Raw genomic sequence first — 19,361 nt, 5'->3', positions numbered from 1 at the left:
GCGATCGTACGCGAAAGAAAGCAATGTAGTACGCGAAAACGACGAACTCCTCTGCTGCGGAGCTCGTCGCTTCTGCGTACGATCGCCTAGACGTTCCAATTCTCCCCTAGTTGTCTCGCTTTTGCGATGTCGAAGCTATGACGTAGGGCGTCTCTAATAACTTAATTCGTTTAGCGCGTACCGCATGCAACACTTGGACCATGCGCGTTTGGCCAGACCCTTCCTCCCGAGCGAAGGGTGTGGCCTCCAGACTACTCGCGAACTGCTCGGAGGGCCTGGCTTGCGAGGCTAGCACATGCGCAGTTATTTTGCGAGTAAATGACCGCTGAAGTTCGCGATGCTGCTACGTTGTCGTCCATCGTGATGAGGTCCATGTACGATAAGGGCCGTTTTGGGTTTTGGGACACCGAAGAGGTCGATCGCTTCATCGAGCGCGGCGAGCGTTTGGCCCGTTACGATACCGTCTCTTCAGCGTTTCAGGCCGACCTCATACTATACGTGAAGCAATTACCGGTGCTGCTTGAGCGCGTCTCCAACAAATTCGACGATCTCGGAGGGGAAATCGCGACTCTCAAGAAGCAAATCGCAGTTCTCGAAAAGAACAACGCAGTTCTCGAAAAGAACAACAAAACTCTCCAGCAACGTCTTGACAAATCGGAGCTAGTAATGAAAGAAGGTCAATGTGCCGTGTTACTCGAAAAGTTTCTTTTCTATGAGTTACAAAAAACCTTCAAGAAAATCAGGTTGATTGGCTTTCCCTTTGCTCGAATTGTCAACCCAGTTCGCTGGTATGACGATGTAGTGAAAAGATCTGGGCTGGATGAGAAGGAATTCGATACGGCTCGAAGAATTTGGCTGAATCTAAGTCGTGAAGTGAAATGGAAAGATAAATACCTGGACACCTACTTTATGCTTAAAGATCTGAGCTTTGGTCCGGCTCACCCGTGTATTAATGTTGATGAAGTCGAGTCCCACGTGGCACTGGTGCATCCGATTGAACCCAACTCTCCACCCCAGGAGCAAGACGAAATGAGGCGTACACAGGATGCAGTGAGAGATTTTGTTGGTCTTATTCGACGCATTGAAAAGGTGAAGTCTCGTACGAACTGACTCATTTTGAGTTTGTTGCCATTTATTTTTTCACTTTGAATTCATTTGCGTAATGCTCAGGCATGGCATTGGATTCAGCAGTTGCCATCTATACTTGGACGTTGGACGGTCTGGGCAGCTGGTCTGGGCGGTCTGGGCAGGGATACAGTATAGGACTATACATACATACATAGGAGTACGGTATCAGCCGGCACCTAGCGCACGTTACACTCTCGATTCTTCGCCAAATGAATCGTCTTTTACTGCCTAAACGACGCCTCTCGACGACGAACCGCCGACGTCTCGTCATCCTCGGCACCGGCTGGGGCGGCTACAGCCTCCTCAAGAACGTCGATCGAAAGAAATACGACGTGACCGTCGTCAGCCCGCGAAATCACTTCCTATTCACTCCCCTCCTCGCCAGCACGACGGTGGGCACGCTCGAATTTCGCAGCATCATCGAACCGATTCGCACGAACGCGCCATTTCGCGACGAACGCGATTTTCACCTATCCGAAGCGATTCGCCTCGAACCGAAAGCGCGAACCGTTTGGTGTCGAAGCGTCATCGAACCGTCGAATCTCTACCCAATCGCCTACGACAATCTCGTCATAGCCGTCGGTGCCGTTCCGAATTCGTTTGGAGTTCCCGGCGTCGAAAAGAACGCATTCTTTCTCAAAGTAATTTAATTATAATTATTTCATTTAATTATTTAATTTAATTACCTAATTGAATTTGTTTGTGTGTTTAATTCGATTAGGAGCTGGCCGATGCGCGCGCTATTCGTAATCAGATTATCGTTAATTTTGAACTGGCCGTTCAGCCGGGACGAACGAAGGAGCAGGTGCGACAGCTCTTGCATTTCGTCATCGTCGGCGGAGGGCCGACGGGAGTCGAGTTCGGAGCCGAGTTGCACGACTTCATAAAGCAGGTAAGAGTCGTCTCATTTATTTGAATATGTAATTTATACGTACGTTACTATTAGGATATTGCCAAGTTGTTTGCTACGGAAATGGATGACGTCAAAGTTTCGTTAGTCGAAGCGTCGCAGATATTGCCGTCCTTCGATAAGAGACTCCAACGGTTCGCCGAGAAGAGAATTCAGCAGAGGGAAAAGATGGAGTTGCTAAGGGCAGCAGTCACTGGTGATAGTCCTCACGTGACGTTCTGTCTTTTCTTTGACGTACCGTATATCTTTTAGATGTTCGTCCCAAGGAAATCGTTCTAAGCGATGGCAGCGTCGTTCCCTGTGGACTGACGGTCTGGGCAGCCGGCATATCGGCGAGGTGTGCATGCACATATGGCATTTATTTATTAATAACAGTCATTTATTAGGCCTTTTACTCTTTCTCTCGACTTACCGAAAACGAAGCAAAGTCAAGTGTGTTTATGCACGCATACGTGAACGGGTCTGAGCGCTCTATTCATATATTTCCTAGATCTTGGTCGACAACTGCTTGCATGTAAAAGGCGATTCGTCGGGCTCGATATTTGCTCTAGGCGACTGCGCCAGCGTCGAAGGCGACGTCATGCCGCCAACAGCACAGGTACTGTTAAAGACAGTGATTAGATGCGTCTTCTCAACTTTAGCTCTAAGGTTGCTGAACGTCAAGGCAGGTATCTCGCTAAGGCTCTTTCCAGCTATGCAGACAATAAGGAATCGCATGTCGTCCCGTTCAAATTTCGGAACTCTGGCATGCTCGCGTACGTGGGCGGCTGGGAAGCTGTAACCGATGTTCCTCACATTAAATTTGGAGGTATGGTATATACTGCGTAATTGAAATGTGTATGAGCTCTGCTGTAAGGTTTTCATTCCTGGTTGCTATGGAGATCTGCCTATCTAACGCGTCTCGGAAGCTGGCGTCTTCGATTACAAGTTCCTGTTGACTGGTTTAAAAGTTTTTTCTATGGGCGAGACATTTCTAGATTTTGACATCTTTTGGTCGCTTGGGCCCCTCCCTCGTGTTTAGAAGAAGCAGTGAAGGTGATTAATGCAGTGATACTGTAACTGCTCTAACGGTGGATTTTTGTCATAGCACTGTAGGTGAAGTACACAGCTTAGTAATTCGGAGCTCGTCTCTTGCTTTAATTAATTAAAGTTATGTCAAACGTGAAACGCTTGCCAGTGGCCTCGACTTGGATTGATAGTACATGATTTTGATACATTTATCCAGTCTGAGGGGTCATTGCGTTTGAGGAGCGCTCCTCGGGATAGTCACATAATTTAGGTAGTTGATCCCGGTTTCGAAAGAGTGTTTGGAAGTTCTAGTCTAACGTGCGCTAGCCCACAGAAATTGTACGTTATCCTGCGCTTTCCGAAGAATTTCCGTCAGCGATGACGCCAGTTTGAAACTCCACTCTCAGCCGTCCTTATTCTGTTTTGGCTGAGAACTCGTTCTGAGTGTTTCTTTCGACTGGCAAGAACATAGGCTTTTACAATGTCGCTGTCGTCTTCTGGTTACATCATCGATCAAATAATAGCACTTGCTTATGATCCTTCGGAAGTGATCGAGTTTCTCTCGACGAAAAAAGGATTTGAACGGGTACTATATGCTGAAATAGCGCGTCATTATTTTCCGCAATCCTTTCTCGTCAGTTCTCGTCAGACTATTCTTCAAAAATAGTGTTTACGTTGCCCGTTGTTCATGTGGTAGCAGCAAAACAGTTTGAGACGGCGGAAGAGGCGGAGGAGTGGCTAGGTTACGTTGTTCACCGAATGGGGGATGAAAGCATAAACAAGCTAGAACGGGTATCTATTTTCAGTGAGATTTCATTTTTTTTTCATTTATTTATGCAGCCTTCGGATGACATTGAACGTACCGCACTTCAAGTGGCCTGCTATTTAGGAAATTTTATAGGCGTGAATTGGCTCGTGGCTCACGGCGCAATTGCAAACGTGAGTGTGCACGGAGCGTATGTCTGATTAACACCTCTCGTTTAATTAGTCAAAGCCTTCGCCGTATTTGTGCGCTTGCGCAAGCGCCGTTGATCAGTTAGCGAAGATTCTCCTTTTAGAAGAACACGGATATCGATTTTCAGCGGAAGCCATAGTAACGGATTTGGCGTCGCATTCTTACTGCTTATAGATATTTGCTTCCTAATAGTTTTATGCCGCTGGCGCAGTCTTTTCATCAGCAGCTGATGCAAACGAAGTTCTGCATCATCTTGTTGCTAAGAGGGGAGCTAGCGTCAACGCTCTTTGTGCAAATGTACTTCTCGGTGAATTCTGTGGCCTAGCAGTTTTATGTCTTTGAAATGATAGGAGAAGGATACTCCTTTGCATTGTGCATGCAGGTGGGGAAGTATTCATGGCGTTGTATGGCTTGTCGAACACAACGCAGCTATTGATAGCGTCACGAAGGTTTTAAATCGTTTGACTTCAACAAGTCACATGCTTATTGCGTTTCCAGGGTGGAGTTACTCCTTTAATGTATGCTTGTGAAAGTGAAATTGATTCCTTTCTAAAAGTTTGCTATCTCTGCGAGGGAGGCGCTGACTGTTTAGCGAAAGATAAGGTAACTACTGTATATAATAGGTTTGTTTGTGGCTAAAGACAATTTGCTTTTTTGCTTAAATAACTCTCGCAAGAAAATTGTTCTACTTTGTTCTACGCTCTTAGTGGCGTCTTCAGCTCTGACGACGATCCTAAAGAGTTTCTTCTATATCTTTCTGAGAAAGGTCTTTCTGTCAATTCTATTTCAAAGGTAGTACTTTCCGCAAACAAAGATTTTCTCTTTGCATTATTACTACTTCTGTTTTAGAGCGGAAAGACTCCCTTGTTGCACGTCGCGTCTATTTCCGCTAGTGTTCGGTTTTCTCCCAGAATGCCCAGCGTTGGCTCCCCCATTCCCGAAGATCACTCAAAGCATATCAGAGAAGATTCCCAAGTCATCATTCAACATTTAATCGAACGAGGGGCCGACGTGACAGCAACTGATAGCGTTTGTTTTAAAGTTTCTATGACGTTAAGCATCGCATGTCTTCCGTTTTATAGATGAACCGAAATGCCTTGCATCTGGCAGTCAGAAACGGCGTTTTTAACAGCGACGTCATTCAACTCTTGGTCGATAGTGGTGTTGACGTGACATGCAAAGACAAGGTAAGGCGGGTACATTTCCTCATAAATAAAACGTATAAGTGATCGAGTTCAGGAAGGCGACGCGCCTCATCATCGTGCATTGGATCTCAGAGTCAGGAAACTCCTTAAAGAGCATTACGTAGGGTACACGTTAGAATTCTAAATGTAGCTTATGAAGTCGTACGGTAGGACACCGCTCGCTTTTCCGTTCTACGAGAGAAAGTACCGCCCGATTCGATTAAAGTGTGCGTGATCGGAGGCGAAATGGCAGGAAAAACAACGTTCGTCAATTCGTTTTACGAAGTCGATTCTCCTCCGATCGCTCCGGGCGATCGCACAGCCGGCGTCGACGTTCGCACGGGCCACATTCCTGGAGTGGGCAGAGGCTCGACGTGGGACTTCGGTGCCCAATGGACATTCCACGCCGCTCACGGTCTCTTCTTCGCATCAACAAATACGATCTTCATTCTCGTCTTGCGTCTTCGAGAAGACGGCAAAACGACGTCAGAGGGGCTGCTCTTAGAAAAGGGTCGCTACTGGTGCGCTTTTGCAAAGGCTCCTCTACGAAAGCTTCTCTCTGATCGCGACTCTCGGATTCCCGTTCTCATCATCGGCAATGTCGTCCGTTCCGGACACGAGGCTGGAGTCGAAGCGAGTTTCCAGCTAAAGCGAGTCGCTCGAACGCTTGAAAAGGACTTTGGAGACACTCTCAAGTTCGCGCACGCACTTGAAATCGATTGCAGTAGAAGCGCTTCGCAGCGCATGAATGACTGCCGTGGCAAGCTGAGAAAACTTCGTGAAGATCTATTGGCGGTAATAAATTTCCGGCTAATTATTAAAGTTATTTTGACGTTTTTGTCTCACTCTAACGTGTTAGTCAGCAGAAGAAGTGCCCAAACTGTGCTACGAAATCGAGGAGAAACTTTCAGACCCTGACGAGAAGCGTCAGCGGAAATTAGGCTGTTTCATGACGGCACAGCAGTTTGACAAATGGGTTGATACAGATGTAGAGGTCAACTTGGCGGAAGACGAGCGCAAGATTTCAGTCGAGTATCTGGATTCATCTGGAATAGTGAGTACATACACTGATCATTATGTATGAGCCTAACAAACGCACGTGCTTATTACGCAGATCGTTAATCTTGGACGTCGGATTTGTCTCCGACCCGTCTGGCTTTGTCGGAATGTAATTGGACCGCTTCTGGCTCCGCTCCTCTTTCCATTTGCTATGAAGACCTGTAAAGGGGGCCAAGCGTCGACTGACGACATCAAGTCGGCTCTCAAAGCATTTGAGGACGACTTGAAGCATAAGGGAACTCCGTCGCTTTACTCGGTGACAGCTGACGAAGCGATTGAAGTTCTTCTCTATCTCGAACTGTGCATTCCGGTCGAAAACATGCCTAGAGTCTATCAGATTCCGGCTCTTCTTCACGATTCGATGCCCAGCGAGGCATGGGCTGAAAGCTCCAGTCTAGACGTCTATCGCGGTCAGCGGTACGAATGCGTCAGTGCCGTCGACATCATATCACCGTCGTCGTTCGTCGTCCTCCAGTCTCGGTGTCTACGCATGGCTAATACGAGTCACCAAGCATGGAAGGACGGCGTCAAATTGGTGAGAGTCGACGAGTGCAAAGTCGTCGAATGTCTCGTCGAATTGGGCATCAAAAAGGGGCACTGCTGCATCGACGTCATCTTACGCTGGTCCAGCAAAACGGCCTGCGAGAAATTGGCCAAAGAGTTGCTCGACGTCTTAAAAGAGATGATCGTCGTTGCATGCGAAGAAAGGAGCTCGGGTGTTCTTCTGAATTGGTTCTACTTGCACAGTGCTCATTTGCATCGACACGACGAAGATCCGGCTATTTATTCGTCGGTTGAAGTCGATCAGAAGGTGCAGGTCAAGGCTCTTGACGCCGTCTTATTTTCGATTCGACCCGAAAGAAGTAACTACTCTAACGTCAGAAACTTGGCGATTGTACGGCGGGAAAAGGTATGTAGACGCCGAGATCGAATCTTAGTGTGTTAAAACTTTTTGATGTTATATCAGCCTTTAGAATCACTTCCCCAAAGACCTGAATCTGGACGTCCACAAGTATAGACAATATAGGGTTTCATATAAATACTTTCTGATAGACGCTCTTTAGGATGAAGTAGTTTGTGCTGAACGCTCAGAAGCGTCAACAGAAGGTTGCATGGATCTACGTCGCTTCAGTAGTTCGTTTAGGCGCACTATAATTCGCTATGCTTCTTTTAGGCTGTTTTCCTGCCGATGAAGCCGTCGTGTCGGTCGACGTAATGAGAACGTGTGCCAACGTTAAAGGATCGAAGTGGGAGGAAGTTGGCGCTTACCTGATCGAATTGGAAGAAATAGAGGAAATTCGCGAGCTCGCGCAGCAATGTTTTGCGCATGATGAAGGTGCTTGAATCATGGAAGTTGAAAACCGAGAGACCAACTGTGGGAAAGGTCCTCAACTGGTTTGAACAGGTTGGTGTCAATCGTCAAGTAATAGTAATGAAGTACCTAGAGCTATACCGGTAAAACAGCAACTCTTTCTTTTTTATGTCGTTAGCGGTGGTGAGGTTATACATGCAGTTTCCTAATACGTAGCTCCGAGAGCTAGGTCCGTCTCAGTTCAGTCTCTTGGTAAGCATAAATGATGCACAGTCTGTTCCAAGAAAATGCAGAAATGCCTGAAAATAGAAATTGTTCCCGCCACAAGCGCCTGCCCCCACATGTAACGTGCGGTAGACAAGCGTTCCACCCGAAATTACTGCGGAAATCTAAGCGATGGCAGTTGCAGCGGCATCGATATCGACGCTCGAGACGGAGAAAACGGTTCGAGGAGGCTCTTTGCGAAAGATCGAGGCCTCAAAGAGACCGTTTTAGATTGCGTGCTCAGCGAATAGTCTTCCAACGCTGACAAATCTCTCGGCTGCACTCAACTCAAGCATAGATGGAAAAATCTATGCCTCGAGCTTGTCCGATCTCTAGTTCGAACGCGTGACGGTGGAGGGACGGTGAGGCCCGCCCCCTTTTGAAGCTCTCCTTGTGTGACGACACTGAGAAAACCGTCCATGAGCCGAGAGCACGCGAATCGCGATCACTGCCGAAGCGATTTCGGCGCCGGATTATCGAAGTCGTAGAAAGGTCCTCGAAGAAAGCGTCGTTTCTTTGCTTCTTTTTTTATTCGCCGCACGCTTAGCATCTAACAACTCCTCGCCTCATTTACAGGCTGTCCTCACGTCATCGGTGCGACGATCACCGTCTCATTGGGCGTCCATGGAGGCTTCTTAGTTGCAGCACACGCATGCAGACGACGTACAATATAGAATTTTTTGTAGAGGCGTAACTTTACGGCGTAATGTTCCTAAAGGTATTATCCTCTTTGTCATTTCTCTTGCTTTATTTAATTCTTTTCTGTAGGAACGGGGGTCCTGGGCATGACCTCCCATGAAAAAAACTGCATCCAAAGGGTCCTGAGCAAGACCCTTTCAAAAACTGCTCCTTCGGGGTCCTGGGCACGACCCCGTCAAATAAACTGCCCGCGCAAGAAGGGAAACGATGATATTTTTTTTCTTTTTTATTCGAATAAATTGTCTGTACTTTTCCCTGTGCTCCATGGCGGCGGCAGCGCACGCGGGGTGCACCACCCCGCCGGTGCCCTATTTCTAACCTAATCTAACCTAAGCCCTCCCAGGGTCCCCATGCACCCGCGCAACAAAACGACGTGTGCTCGTGTTGTGCGCCTGCTACACTACAAAACTTTCGTGCAAAAAAACGTCAAAACCCATCTGTTGTTCTCTTCAATTTGAACCTCGGGAACAGTCTCATTATGCAACAGTCTGTTTATCTAGGTACTCATCACGTGTTAAAATAGTTTATTGAGAACAATAAAAATTACTTTTGTTGATGCGGCAAAGACGCCTTCCCTTCACCCAGTCTAAAGAAGGAATAATTAATTGAGATCAGGCAACAGGTCAATCCGTGTAATCAAAGGCATGCCCAACTACCAGGAAAAGCATTATACGGGTTCTATATTACAATGGACGACGACGACGCTGTAGATGGCGGACCTCCGGAGTGGAAACGAAAAGAGCCGGCTGCCAGTGTCACAACAATTCTCGGCTCTTCCAAGTGCCACTGTTTCTGCCGCTCTTTCATTAAACTATACCGTAGATTTATCTCTGACATCGACAGTACGATGTGCTTCGTCGATGAAGCCGGAAAGCCGTGCGCGATCGAATCCGTTGGTGGAGCGCACGTCAAATCAGTCGGAACGGTGATGATCCTACCTGCATGCGCTGCTCATAACAAGGCGAACAGCAATGAGAAGTACGACGTTCGAAAAGAGTATCTCGAGGGCAACTTCGGGCTCGTTCTCAAGTGCTGCTGTTATAACACAAAAGAACTTGGATGCCACTGCGAGGAGTGCAAGCGAGAGGTGCACCAAGTGTGCGGGTGCATGCCAGCAACCGGCTTGAGAGTGAACTGCGATTGCCAATGATTGTTTTGCACCAAGAAGCAATATTACAAACTGCAATCAGATCCGCTGAATGTGTTATTTTGGGCAACTTTTTCTGTCTCCCTTACTGCCTTGTGGCGGAACTGTAGGACGTCTGTCTGCATGTCTGTGTGGGTAAAAAACCCAAACAAAAGTGCTCCTAGTGAAGCATTACGTACAACGATTTTATGATTGTATTGTGCACGTCATTTCCTTGGTGGGGATTGCGGGGGAGGGAGGAGGTGGTACGTACGTGGTAAATGGGGGCCCCCACCCAATTCTTACAGCGAGGTGGCTGTTCGTCGCGTTTTCCTACGCACAGCGTGATGAAGCAACAAGAAGCGGCTTCGTTTTCAGTAGGAGGTAAGCGCACGGATACGAGAGAGTAAGGTTGGCCGATCGCCGTCGATCTGCATGCTGATGCTCCAAGTCAGTCGTCATCACAGGAAATACGACTGCAGAATACCTTGAACAAAGAGGCGGCGCTTGTCGCTGCTTCTATTCGGAAAATCGCCACGGTCTTTTCCTTTTCACGTGTTGCATCAACGACGCATGCGCTTCATGCACTGCGTGCACACGGGGCCCAGACGTATGGCGCCGTACAGCACATACCAAACCTCATGTCGAATACAGTGTAGTCGTAGTCAAGTAATCAAACGGACCAATGAATCGACGTAAGATTAGTGTGTTCACGTAGTCTGAAATTGAAATTCCGTCACGCCCTTCAAAAATCTCTAGTGGATAACCTGTGTACGGTACGTTGCTAAAGTTCAATTAGCCATTCTCTACAAAAAAACGTGCTGTTGCATTTATAGAGCTGATTGCTTCAATTAGTAAATATAAAGGGGTGAAAGTATATATACTGAGGAGGTGAGTTCCACTGTATTTGAGATAGAAGTAAAGCCATTCAAAGGAAAGCTTACTGCAGAGAAGAATTTAGTATTTCGGTTTCTTACTTGAGCTTCCGTGATGATGCCTATCCCTATGAAAGAAAAATATAAGAAAGTATTGGGTACCTATCTCTCCCTATTGCATCAATTACCTGTCTCTGCGAGGATCCCTCGTACCTCTGTCATGGTCATGATTTGATCTCTTCAAACGATCGGCCTTTTTTGCATCGGTCAAAAACTTATCCAAACCAAATGGATCATCATCCAAGTCCTTTTCAAATTGAACCGGTCCCAATCTTTTCTGCGCTTCATTGGCCCCTTCAAAGCCCCTATCGGCTTGGAATCTGAAAGAAGGGCTTTCTAGAGAAGGAAGATATCGTCATTGCCGTTATTTTACCGGTTCGTTTTGATCAATTGTTCAATATTGTCACCGTATATATCCTTTTCCAAGTTCTTGCTTGGCCTATAGACAGCTGACGCCGACGTTTCACTCTGCCTCCAAGGCCTGTCATAGACGTTATAGATGTCGTCCTCCATAGCGAAACCCGAGTCAAGTCCCTACGCAAATCGCTTTCACTATACGTGGAGATACAGACATAGTCAATATTACTTTTCTCTGATTGAACAGCCTTTGATCATACATCGCTTCCTGACTCTGCACCTGCGCCGGCATTCCAAGAGCGATTTTCTCACTGATGTCGCGATCTTTGATTTTCGCCGACTCAATTCTAGAAAATACTAAATAACAAGTATCCCACTTCTTCTTCTTCTCGCCTCACCTTCGTTCCGCTCCAGCCTTTGCAATTCGTCTCTCCCTTTCTCTTTCCTTGTGACGATCGTAGCGAAGCTGTTCGCGCTCACACGCCTCCGCATCATAGTCGTCTGTATTAAAAAAAACAATAGCGTAAAATTTTTGCCTAACTAGTTTTATACTACCAGAGACGGAGGAAGTTTGGATTCCCTGGCGTTCTTCGCGCGCCTTCTGCGCGAGCTCGCGCAAACTCTTCTCCTTCTGCTCCTTCTCCTTCTGGGCGACTTTCCTCGATATCTGTGCTCTCATTTCAACCGCTTCACGAGCCTATACACAAGATAGCGTAGAATAAGAATTGATATGAGAACAAGCACACCAACTTTTCTATCTGCGATATAAAGAGCTTCAGCTAATTTTGCAAAATTGTCATTGACGTGGTGATCTTGTAAGCCTCGTCCATCCGCAGTCAAACGTTTGTCAAGAGGAATGGTGTAACCCTACGAAGGTACACGGTCTCAATTAGAGTCTTCCATTCCCCTAGAGCCTATTTCACGTGCCCTGGCGTTTTTCCAGTTGGAGATGCAAGGCGGAATTTTCCACTCTTCCTGCTCCTTCACTGTGACCTTCAATAAAAGAATAAATGAAGAGCAATAATACATAATACTACAGTCGTGCCTTTCGAGTTGGAGAATGCATGACTGGAGCAGGCGGTGACGGAGGACCTCTCGGAATCTTTTTATTTATTCTACATAAACGAAGACTTCTCACTCATTTCTTCTGTCTCTCTTACCAAGAAATATTTTACTTGAATTTTGGTGGCTCCATTGAATCGGATTTGACTTCGACCATGCGAATGATGCGTTGCTTCGCACTGGCATTGTATGTTTCTTCCTGCTGAGCCGGTGTATAGCTACAAAAAATAGAATAATCAATTAATTAATTAATTAATTAATTAATTAACTAAACGTGCGCTACTATGAAGTTCCTTGTCCTTACCGAATGTATTGAACGTCGTTTGCTTGCTCTGAAATGTGCTTTGGCATGGCAACCGAAATCTTAGTTGTGACGAGTTTTTCTAGAGCATTCTTCGTTTTTTTTGTCGTCTACCAAAAACCAGCATATCAAAAAATTACGAACCGGTAACGGATTACCTTTTGAATTTCTTCAAGCTGCAATCGAAGAGATTAAAGATTTTTTAATTGATATGATTAAAATAATTAGGACGTATTTGTTTTACCTTGTCGTTTCTTTGTCCTTGCTTGGCCAAAATGTTGTATTTCATTTTTCCCTCCCTGTCACGTCGAATTGGAATCGCATTCAAAGCGTTCTACGCAACACATGTTTTTAAAACTACGCGATTAGTAAATTTTCATTCACAGACGTTTCTTATTTGGCCCATTCCGAGAGGATATCTAAAAAATGAACTCTCACAAATGTTCCATGATTGAACTGGGAGAAATACTGTGCCACGTGGATTTCCGGAAAAGCGCCTCCATCGCCGAAATCCTTTCAGAGAGAGAGAGAGAGAGAGTTCGTGACGTTTTCGTGACGTTTTCGTGACGTCATCGCCTTACACGTGTTTGGGGCACCCAGCCCTTTCTGTAACCGTACGACGGCGCTTTCGGTCGTGTATTCCATACCTAACGTCGCCACGTAACGCTGAGACTAACAGCGATGCGCGTTTTGAAGATCTTGCCTGTGTTTGTTTTGTGTCTCGGCCAAACGATCCGAACGAATCGGTCGGAGCTTGAACTGGTGCTAGTAAGAGTCTAAGCACCAAACGTTGCTGCGAGAGACGCCACGGACTCTAAGCGAGCCTACCTTGATAAAGCCATCCACTCATCTACTTGGCTTAAAGTGCGTTAGATAAAAAGGCAGTAAATTCCGCCAACGCACGTGCATCAATACAGTGACTTCACGAAAAGTTCTGCAAGTATGAAAACTACAAAAAAAATATCTGAAACGAAGACTATTGAGAAAACGAGTGCCCAATTACATGTAGAGTCTAAGGTCGAAACTGCAGGTTTTCAAATTTCGATTGAATAGCCCTACGGCTGACATCAAACTGCTCAAACCATCGTAAAAGCTCGCCGACTTTAGGTGATTTCGCTTTCTTCCACAACTTCAACACTTGAACCATACGAGCAAAATCATGTCGAATGTGCTCGCGAATGTACTGAAGATCGTCTGATCCGATAAGACAAGCACCGAGATCTTCCCACAAAGATCCCTTGACGAAAGCGCATGCATTAATCAGATCATCGGATAGGAGCGCATCATCAGCGGGAAAAGAGTCTAAAAAATGACGAGTTCACAATCAATAAGTTGCAGAAAAAAAACGACTACCTACGTCCCAAATAGTGATTGTATTTCTCTTCAATATCCCGTCGGCAGACGTCAACATCTTGAAACAACTCTAGAAGTATTCTCACGGTCGGTGCTTTGGCTTGCTGCTTCCACCGCTCCAAAACTTTTCGCTGACGAATCGCGACGCATTTAGAGCTTCTCTCGATTTCCAAACGATCGTCCTGTCTAATACCGAAGACAAAAGTCAGATCTTCCCACGGCACTCCGTCGACGGTAGCACACGCTCTAATTAGCTGCTCTGACACCAGCTCTTCATCAGCGGGAAAAGAAGCTGAAGGAAAAAGAGTGGATGTAAAGACTTTTCAAATTATCTGTCTCTGAGCTAATACCGGAAGTGTGTGCTGCAATGATAACCAAATCCCTAATTCGAGAACGGCATTCACCTTCCGGCCGAGCAGAGAACAGTATGTGATCAAAAGCCTTGTCGGTCACTTTCTGATCGACTTCGCTCGTCGAATAAATAGCCGGATCTTCGTCGCGTTTTTGCAGGTGAGAACTGTCTATGTAGAACCAGTTGAGAATAACGCCCGGACTTTTTTCATCGCACACGGCGCCGATCAACAATTTCAGCTGATTTAGAAAGTCCTGTGTCACCGCTCCGCATTCGGCTTCGCTCGACCAGCGAAGGACGACGTCGATGCAATGATGACCTTTCTTTATTCCCATTTTGATGAGACACTCGATTACTTTGTCGTCGACGATCTTCACTAATTTGAGGCCGTCTTTCCACGCCTTGTGCCTGACGTTGGGCATGTGATAGCAGCGACATTGAAGAATGACGAACGACGACGGCGAGATGATGTCGACGGAATGGACGCACTGGCATCGTTGACCGCGATACACGTTCATCATTGGATCTTCACCCCAGGCGTCAACAGGAATTGTATCCTTAAGAAGAGCGGGAATCTGATACACTCCTGGCATGCTTTTGACCGGAATGCAGAGTTCCAGGTACAGGAGGACTTCAATTGCTTCGTCGGCTGTCACCGAAAACGGTGACGGAGTGCCCTTTTGCACGAGATGATTTTCGAAGGCTCTCAGAGCCGATTCGATGCTTTCCTTCGTCGCCCTGCCTGATTCTTCAGATGGAATGTTGAATACGAAGTACGACGGCGCTAGTAGAGGACCGATCACGTTGTAACACAGCCACAGCGGTCGAACGCAAATTCGACGACCAAGATTAACGATCTAAGCGAAAAAAACGCTCAACATCAATAGTAAATAATCAATATAATTATTACTATTCCAGACGAGTCGACATATTCGACGGCGACTTTTTTCTCGTCTTCTGTCAAAGCGAGGCCAACTTCCTCAGCCACCCACTTCTCGAATTCTTCTGACGTCAGAAAACAGCCCAATGGGCGCTTTCTTTGGGCGTCGGGAAGAGAGAGATGCTCCTCGATGGTGTGGCACAGTTTGGGAACGTCGTCGGCTTCCTGCATGCGTACATAGAAAAAACACATGTACATAGGTAGCACAGTTACTGATTACCTCGAGAATTTTCTCGCGAACAACTCTCAGTTTTCCTCGGCAGTCCATCATGCGATAGGATTGACTCTCACTGCAGTCCATTTCAATCACATGCGAAATTTCAAAAACATGTTCGAAATTTTTACGAAGACGTTCGGCGATTTCTTTTAGCCGAAAGCTCGCTTTCATTTCCGCTTTATCGGTAAAACCAATCAAATTGAAAATGATTACAAGGCGAATTAGCGATTTTGGGTGAATCGAAAGCGGTCGCAGCGAAGCCTTCGCAAACGCACACCAAAATCGTCCTTTTTCTAGAAGACGACAAACGACGTCTGGCGTCAGCTTTTCGCCTTTTCGAATCGGAAGCACGAGCAAAAACATCGTATTCGATTGCTGAAAGAAGAGACCGTGAGCGCCGTAGAACGTCGATTGGGCACCGAAGTCCCACGTCGTTCCTTTGCCCACTCCCGGAATTTCGCGAAAGTGAATTTCAATGCCGGGAGTGCGATCTTTTGGGTCGATTGGAGGACCATAGATTTCGAGGAGAGAATTGACCAACGTCGTCTTTCCCGCCATTTCGTTGCCAATCACGCAGAGCTTAATCGAATTGGGACGAACCTTTGCACGAAGAACCGAAAATCGAACGGTGTCCTACGTTGTATACGCATTGACGCAAGGAATAAAATCAATCAAAAAAAGTGACATACATAATGCCTTCGAAGGATCATTCTGACGTCGCCATTTTCTGCCAACTGATGAGGCGTCTTTCCGTCCTAAACTTCGCGTTTTTGTAAGCCGCTTTATTCGGATATTAACACGTCACCTTGTCTTCACTCGTGACGTCAGCCCCTTTCTTAATCAATAGATCAATAACTGATTTGAGAGTCGATATCTGTGCAGCGTGATGCAAAGCATTTCGTCTCGTCTGTATAGATCAAAATATAAGTTGGCGCTGAACTGAAACGTGCAAGAATGACCTCGTCAACTAAATTGACATTGATGCCTTTCTCATCAACAAGATATTGAAGAACGTCAAGCACATCATCTTCACTCTCTGAGTCTCTGGTGGCATAAAACAAAGCCGTCTGCTGAACCTGAATAAAACTTTCATTATCTTTACAAAACGATATCAAAGCGGAGGCTCACGTCATCCTTCGCTAGGTAGTCGGCTCCCATTTCACCCAAGTAGCGAACTTTAGAAGATCGATCGATGCAGCTTCCACATGCCAACATAAAAGGCGTTCGACCCTTCTGAAGAAGAACATAGAACATCATATATAAAAAAGTATGGCAAGTTAACTCCTCTAACCCAATTGACAAGATTAATAGCAGCGTTATGCTCCACGAGCCATTTCACAACAAATATGCTGCCACCAGAGCAGGCCCGATGAAGAGGAGTGTTCTTATACTATCATTGACAGAGGCCTTTCACACAAGAAGCAAAGGCAAATTATATATACGTATATTCAGCACCTCCTTATGAACAATGTTAACGTTCAATTTCTTTTTATTGACTAGATGATTGAAAACCTCGTCAGCATCTTCCGATGACGAAAATTGATTCAAAGCTGCCCATATCTATTAAAGAGTCGATCTTTCTATTGTCAGAGCGTTGATACGAACTCTGTTACAATATCCCGTGGTAACAAGAGGTAGCCATTTTCTTCCAGAATAAGCATTTTTCTCAGTCTGTCAACGGAACTTGCACAGGCATAAGAATACGGCGTAACTCCATCCTAAACAAAAGTGATCAGCACTGATGTGCAACATCTATTCCAGATCATACGTAGTCCTTTACGTTGACAGTAGCACGGTGTCTGACAAGCCACTTAAGGCCAAAAATGTTTCCCCACTTGCACGCAAAGTGAATTGGACGCAATCCTTTTAGCTGGCAACAAGTCATCCATTTATCGATTCATTTATCACTATCGTATACCCACCCCTTCTGGTTCGTCAATAGCGCTTTGATTATCTTCCAGACACGAGCTGAGCCACTCGTCGGCTTCCTTCGGGGTCTCGAAATGTCTTTTCGCCACGTAGTGAACGGGAGACAAGCCGGGCTGGAACTAAACGACACGAAAAAGAATACATTAGCGTGCAGCGACGAAGAAACGACTTCACACCTGCTCAAGTCGAAATCCTTTTTCTGTCGAAAGGAATCTCTCCAGTTCATAACGCTTACCTTCCTTGATCTTTGCCCTCAACCGTTCAATTGCAACACGCACAGCCAACGATCGTTTTGGTCTCTAGAGGCCAACAATTAGGTCAAAAAAAGCGTGTTTAGGAGACGGGTCGTTCAAACTGGGCGATTATATTTAGTTCTAGGAACGCGTTGCGTAGACTGGAGATCAGCACACCTTCTGTGTCTCTTCAACGGTATCAATAAGCTTCTTTATGGTTGCATTCTTGATTTTCAAACCCTACATCAGTTTCGATATATGTTTTGAGCTACTTCTAACTGAGCAGTTTACCATTTGTTGTTCTTTAACAGTATCAAACAGCTTCTTTATTGCTGCATATCTGCTTTTCAATTGACGAATCTAACTTTAAATTGTCTGCCTGAATTATTCTCCCGCATTTATAGCCTACTTGCAAATCCAGCAGCTTTGTTTTGTTTGCCAAGGAGGTGACTGCTTGTCTATCGCATTGCTCAATGTCGTTAACTTCGTAAATAAAACGGCCAGAAAATCGCTTAATAAATATTATTATTTAAATTATTGTCAAAACGTATAGCATACTTGCAATTCTAACTGCTCGGTCTTGGTTACTAAGGATCTGAAGCTGTGTTCTTTATCACATCGCTCAACGACATTGACTTTATGAATAAAAAGCCAGAATATAACTAGAACACTATAATTTTTAGAGTATCATACTTCTTTTATTAGTTGCATTCATTAGTTTTTCTTGCACATACGTTAAGAAATGCTCAGCGTTATCAACAATAGAAGCAATTCTGGATGGCCAATAACAATGGTTCTGCACAGAAAACATATATAAGGCTACGTTCACTCTCACGTTTCGGTTTAATTAATCATACTTTTTTAGGAACAGACACCGATTGGATTCGTCCAAAACGAAGAAAAGTGACAACAGCAACAGATGGAAAAGAGCCAAATTGAATTCTTGCCAGAGAATCAAAGGCTAAGAGATAAGCTAAATTGCTAGCGTGCAAACCGCACACAAAATTGATGAATATTTTTCCAGTAACAGTCAGATCCACAAGACAACTTCCGGGTGTGATCTCAATATTATCCTCTGCAATATCCAATACACCAGACATTTTTCGAAGAAGCTGTTCCTGACACTTTTTGAAGACTTCTGGTGTTGTCTCTGGAAGGCAAATTCGAAGAAGGCATTTTTCTTTGTCTATGTAGCAATTTGACTTCCTTTTATCCAACTTCCTTTTCTGAACGATAGTCATTCTTGATACGTAGTCACACTTAACTTTAATTTTTCTTTCAGGAAATCCAGCAGCTGAGACGACTTCAGTACAGTAGGATTCAATAATGGCAACAAAACATTCACCATTAGGTTCCCATTCGTCTTTGAGCTCCTCATGAACGAAAATGAATGCCATTTCTGGAAAATCAGTTTTGGAACTTTTCAGAGGGCCAGAGGAGTCTTCTTCGTTCAAGGCACTATGAGCATGCTTTCGCGATACTAGAAGTTCGTCCGAAGTATTTTCGGGAAGTGGTGATTCTGCATGAGCTTGAGCCACGCTCATAGCAGAAACGATCACGTCAAATAAAGCCTTTCGGCCTTCGTCGAGCTGCAGGACTGCAAAAAACGAATCGAAGCTAGAAGGCGGACTTGACCTCAAAACAGTAAGCAAGTCGCGAGCAACATCTTCCGGTGATTTCCGAAGATCCTGCGAGTTTCGACGACTACTCTCGTACTGAGCTTGGGAAATGCACCCACGCGAGACGAGATTGTCGAGAAGAGTTCCTCCGTCAAGAGCGTTGACGAGAAGAGGAACAATTTCGTCTGTGATTCGAATGAGACGAGCCTAGCCTCGCAAGCCAGGCCCTACGCGCGTGACATGGTGGGCGTAACCACCGCTCACGTCGCGTAGGGCCTACGCGACGTGAGCGGTGGTTACGCCCACCAGGTCACGCGCGTAGGGCCTGGCTTGCGAGGCTAAGACGAGCCCATCTAGGATCTGCCATGGCGTATGTCTCGAGACTGCGCAGTGTAGATGCACTTGATGTTTACGGCGA

At 45.8% G+C, this 19,361-nt stretch overlaps 5 protein-coding genes and 1 long non-coding RNA gene across 7 annotated transcripts; 3 read left to right on the top strand and 3 right to left on the bottom strand.

Moving 5' to 3' along the window:
- Nucleotides 1–1,328: 1,328 nt before the first annotated feature.
- LOC136193972 (uncharacterized) lies at nt 1,329–3,176 on the top strand. 2 transcript variants are annotated; one of them, XR_010671499.1, is made up of 9 exons: nt 1,329–1,769; nt 1,850–2,020; nt 2,075–2,234; nt 2,291–2,375; nt 2,425–2,470; nt 2,529–2,636; nt 2,687–2,846; nt 2,895–3,073; nt 3,126–3,176. XR_010671499.1 is itself a non-coding variant. In XM_065982984.1 (8 exons), exons 1-8 carry the CDS (start codon nt 1,338–1,340, stop codon nt 3,020–3,022), a joined length of 1,290 nt encoding a protein of 429 aa, XP_065839056.1. In that variant the 5' UTR covers nt 1,329–1,337; the 3' UTR covers nt 3,023–3,119. The 2 variants fall into 2 exon arrangements, 1 of the variants encoding a protein (XP_065839056.1); XM_065982984.1 differs by lacking the exon at nt 3,126–3,176 and having other exon boundaries at nt 2,895–3,119.
- Nucleotides 3,177–3,527: 351 nt separating this feature from the next.
- LOC136193961 (putative ankyrin repeat protein RF_0381) lies at nt 3,528–4,726 on the top strand. The gene is made up of 8 exons (XM_065982971.1): nt 3,528–3,632; nt 3,686–3,838; nt 3,887–3,985; nt 4,035–4,139; nt 4,194–4,298; nt 4,352–4,450; nt 4,500–4,604; nt 4,709–4,726. The coding sequence occupies exons 1-8, from the start codon at nt 3,528–3,530 to the stop codon at nt 4,724–4,726; spliced, it is 789 nt and encodes a 262-aa protein (XP_065839043.1).
- Nucleotides 4,727–4,859: 133 nt separating this feature from the next.
- LOC136193968 (death-associated protein kinase 1-like) lies at nt 4,860–7,741 on the top strand. Its single transcript, XM_065982978.1, has 9 exons — nt 4,860–5,030; nt 5,084–5,188; nt 5,241–5,306; nt 5,357–5,980; nt 6,045–6,239; nt 6,300–7,154; nt 7,212–7,256; nt 7,309–7,351; nt 7,419–7,741. The coding sequence occupies exons 1-9, from the start codon at nt 4,914–4,916 to the stop codon at nt 7,586–7,588; spliced, it is 2,220 nt and encodes a 739-aa protein (XP_065839050.1). The 5' UTR covers nt 4,860–4,913; the 3' UTR covers nt 7,589–7,741.
- Nucleotides 7,742–9,063: 1,322 nt separating this feature from the next.
- Nucleotides 9,064–10,190, bottom strand: LOC136193976 (uncharacterized). The gene is made up of 3 exons (XR_010671502.1): nt 10,133–10,190; nt 9,952–10,083; nt 9,064–9,105 (listed from the first exon to the last, which is right to left on the bottom strand). It is a non-coding gene; the product is annotated as an uncharacterized lncRNA (long non-coding RNA).
- A 291-nt stretch (nt 10,191–10,481) lies between these two features.
- On the bottom strand, nt 10,482–12,941 carry LOC136193970 (SNW domain-containing protein 1-like). The gene is made up of 16 exons (XM_065982980.1): nt 12,882–12,941; nt 12,770–12,813; nt 12,689–12,719; nt 12,545–12,634; nt 12,459–12,476; nt 12,304–12,410; nt 12,113–12,217; nt 11,983–12,052; nt 11,865–11,930; nt 11,688–11,804; nt 11,493–11,634; nt 11,336–11,438; nt 11,167–11,284; nt 10,954–11,114; nt 10,709–10,900; nt 10,482–10,648 (listed from the first exon to the last, which is right to left on the bottom strand). The coding sequence occupies exons 3-16, from the start codon at nt 12,704–12,706 to the stop codon at nt 10,603–10,605; spliced, it is 1,353 nt and encodes a 450-aa protein (XP_065839052.1). The 5' UTR covers nt 12,707–12,719; nt 12,770–12,813; nt 12,882–12,941; the 3' UTR covers nt 10,482–10,602.
- Nucleotides 12,942–13,186: 245 nt separating this feature from the next.
- On the bottom strand, nt 13,187–19,310 carry LOC136193960 (uncharacterized). Its single transcript, XM_065982970.1, has 22 exons — nt 19,269–19,310; nt 18,182–19,150; nt 18,018–18,120; nt 17,883–17,959; nt 17,734–17,835; nt 17,616–17,684; nt 17,502–17,564; nt 17,268–17,390; nt 17,085–17,210; nt 16,931–17,032; nt 16,776–16,880; nt 16,618–16,722; nt 16,454–16,552; nt 16,291–16,395; nt 16,122–16,238; nt 15,968–16,069; nt 15,852–15,917; nt 15,166–15,795; nt 14,916–15,110; nt 14,004–14,862; nt 13,658–13,945; nt 13,187–13,602 (listed from the first exon to the last, which is right to left on the bottom strand). Exons 1-22 carry the CDS (start codon nt 19,308–19,310, stop codon nt 13,313–13,315), a joined length of 4,737 nt encoding a protein of 1,578 aa, XP_065839042.1. The 3' UTR covers nt 13,187–13,312.
- Between the last annotated feature and the right edge of the window lie 51 nt (nt 19,311–19,361).

The sequence above is a fragment of the Oscarella lobularis genome, chromosome 12 (assembly GCF_947507565.1).
Source record: "Oscarella lobularis chromosome 12, ooOscLobu1.1, whole genome shotgun sequence".
Taxonomy (NCBI): domain Eukaryota; kingdom Metazoa; phylum Porifera; class Homoscleromorpha; order Homosclerophorida; family Oscarellidae; genus Oscarella; species Oscarella lobularis.
Note: the sequence above shows the minus strand (reverse complement) of the source record. Positions and strands in the feature narration are given on the sequence as shown.

Bases quoted from the DNA above. Each gene is read 5' to 3' on its own strand.
- LOC136193968 (XM_065982978.1), top strand. From the start codon at position 4,914: ATGCCCAGCGTTGGCTCCCCCATTCCCGAAGATCACTCAAAGCATATC. The intron at 5,307-5,356 runs GTAGGGTACACG...GTCGTACGGTAG, and splicing joins AACTCCTTAAAGAGCATTAC to GACACCGCTCGCTTTTCCGT. The intron at 7,257-7,308 runs GTATAGACAATA...GACGCTCTTTAG, and splicing joins CTGAATCTGGACGTCCACAA to GATGAAGTAGTTTGTGCTGA.
- LOC136193972 (XM_065982984.1), top strand. From the start codon at position 1,338: ATGAATCGTCTTTTACTGCCTAAACGACGCCTCTCGACGACGAACCGC. The intron at 2,376-2,424 runs GTGTGCATGCAC...GTCATTTATTAG, and splicing joins GCAGCCGGCATATCGGCGAG to GCCTTTTACTCTTTCTCTCG. The intron at 2,847-2,894 runs GTATGGTATATA...CTCTGCTGTAAG, and splicing joins TCCTCACATTAAATTTGGAG to GTTTTCATTCCTGGTTGCTA.
- LOC136193960 (XM_065982970.1), bottom strand. From the start codon at position 19,310: ATGGCAGATCCTAGATGGGCTCGTCTTAGCCTCGCAAGCCAG. The intron at 17,565-17,615 runs GTAAACTGCTCA...AAACTGATGTAG, and splicing joins CTGTTAAAGAACAACAAATG to GGTTTGAAAATCAAGAATGC. The intron at 17,033-17,084 runs GTGGGTATACGA...ACTTGTTGCCAG, and splicing joins CTATTGACGAACCAGAAGGG to CTAAAAGGATTGCGTCCAAT.
- LOC136193961 (XM_065982971.1), top strand. From the start codon at position 3,528: ATGTCGCTGTCGTCTTCTGGTTACATCATCGATCAAATAATAGCACTT. The intron at 3,839-3,886 runs GTATCTATTTTC...TTATTTATGCAG, and splicing joins GCATAAACAAGCTAGAACGG to CCTTCGGATGACATTGAACG. The intron at 4,299-4,351 runs GTACTTCTCGGT...TTGAAATGATAG, and splicing joins TCAACGCTCTTTGTGCAAAT to GAGAAGGATACTCCTTTGCA.
- LOC136193970 (XM_065982980.1), bottom strand. The intron at 11,439-11,492 runs GTAGTATAAAAC...TTTTTAATACAG, and splicing joins CCAAACTTCCTCCGTCTCTG to ACGACTATGATGCGGAGGCG. The intron at 11,285-11,335 runs GTGAGGCGAGAA...AGTATTTTCTAG, and splicing joins AAGGCTGGAGCGGAACGAAG to AATTGAGTCGGCGAAAATCA.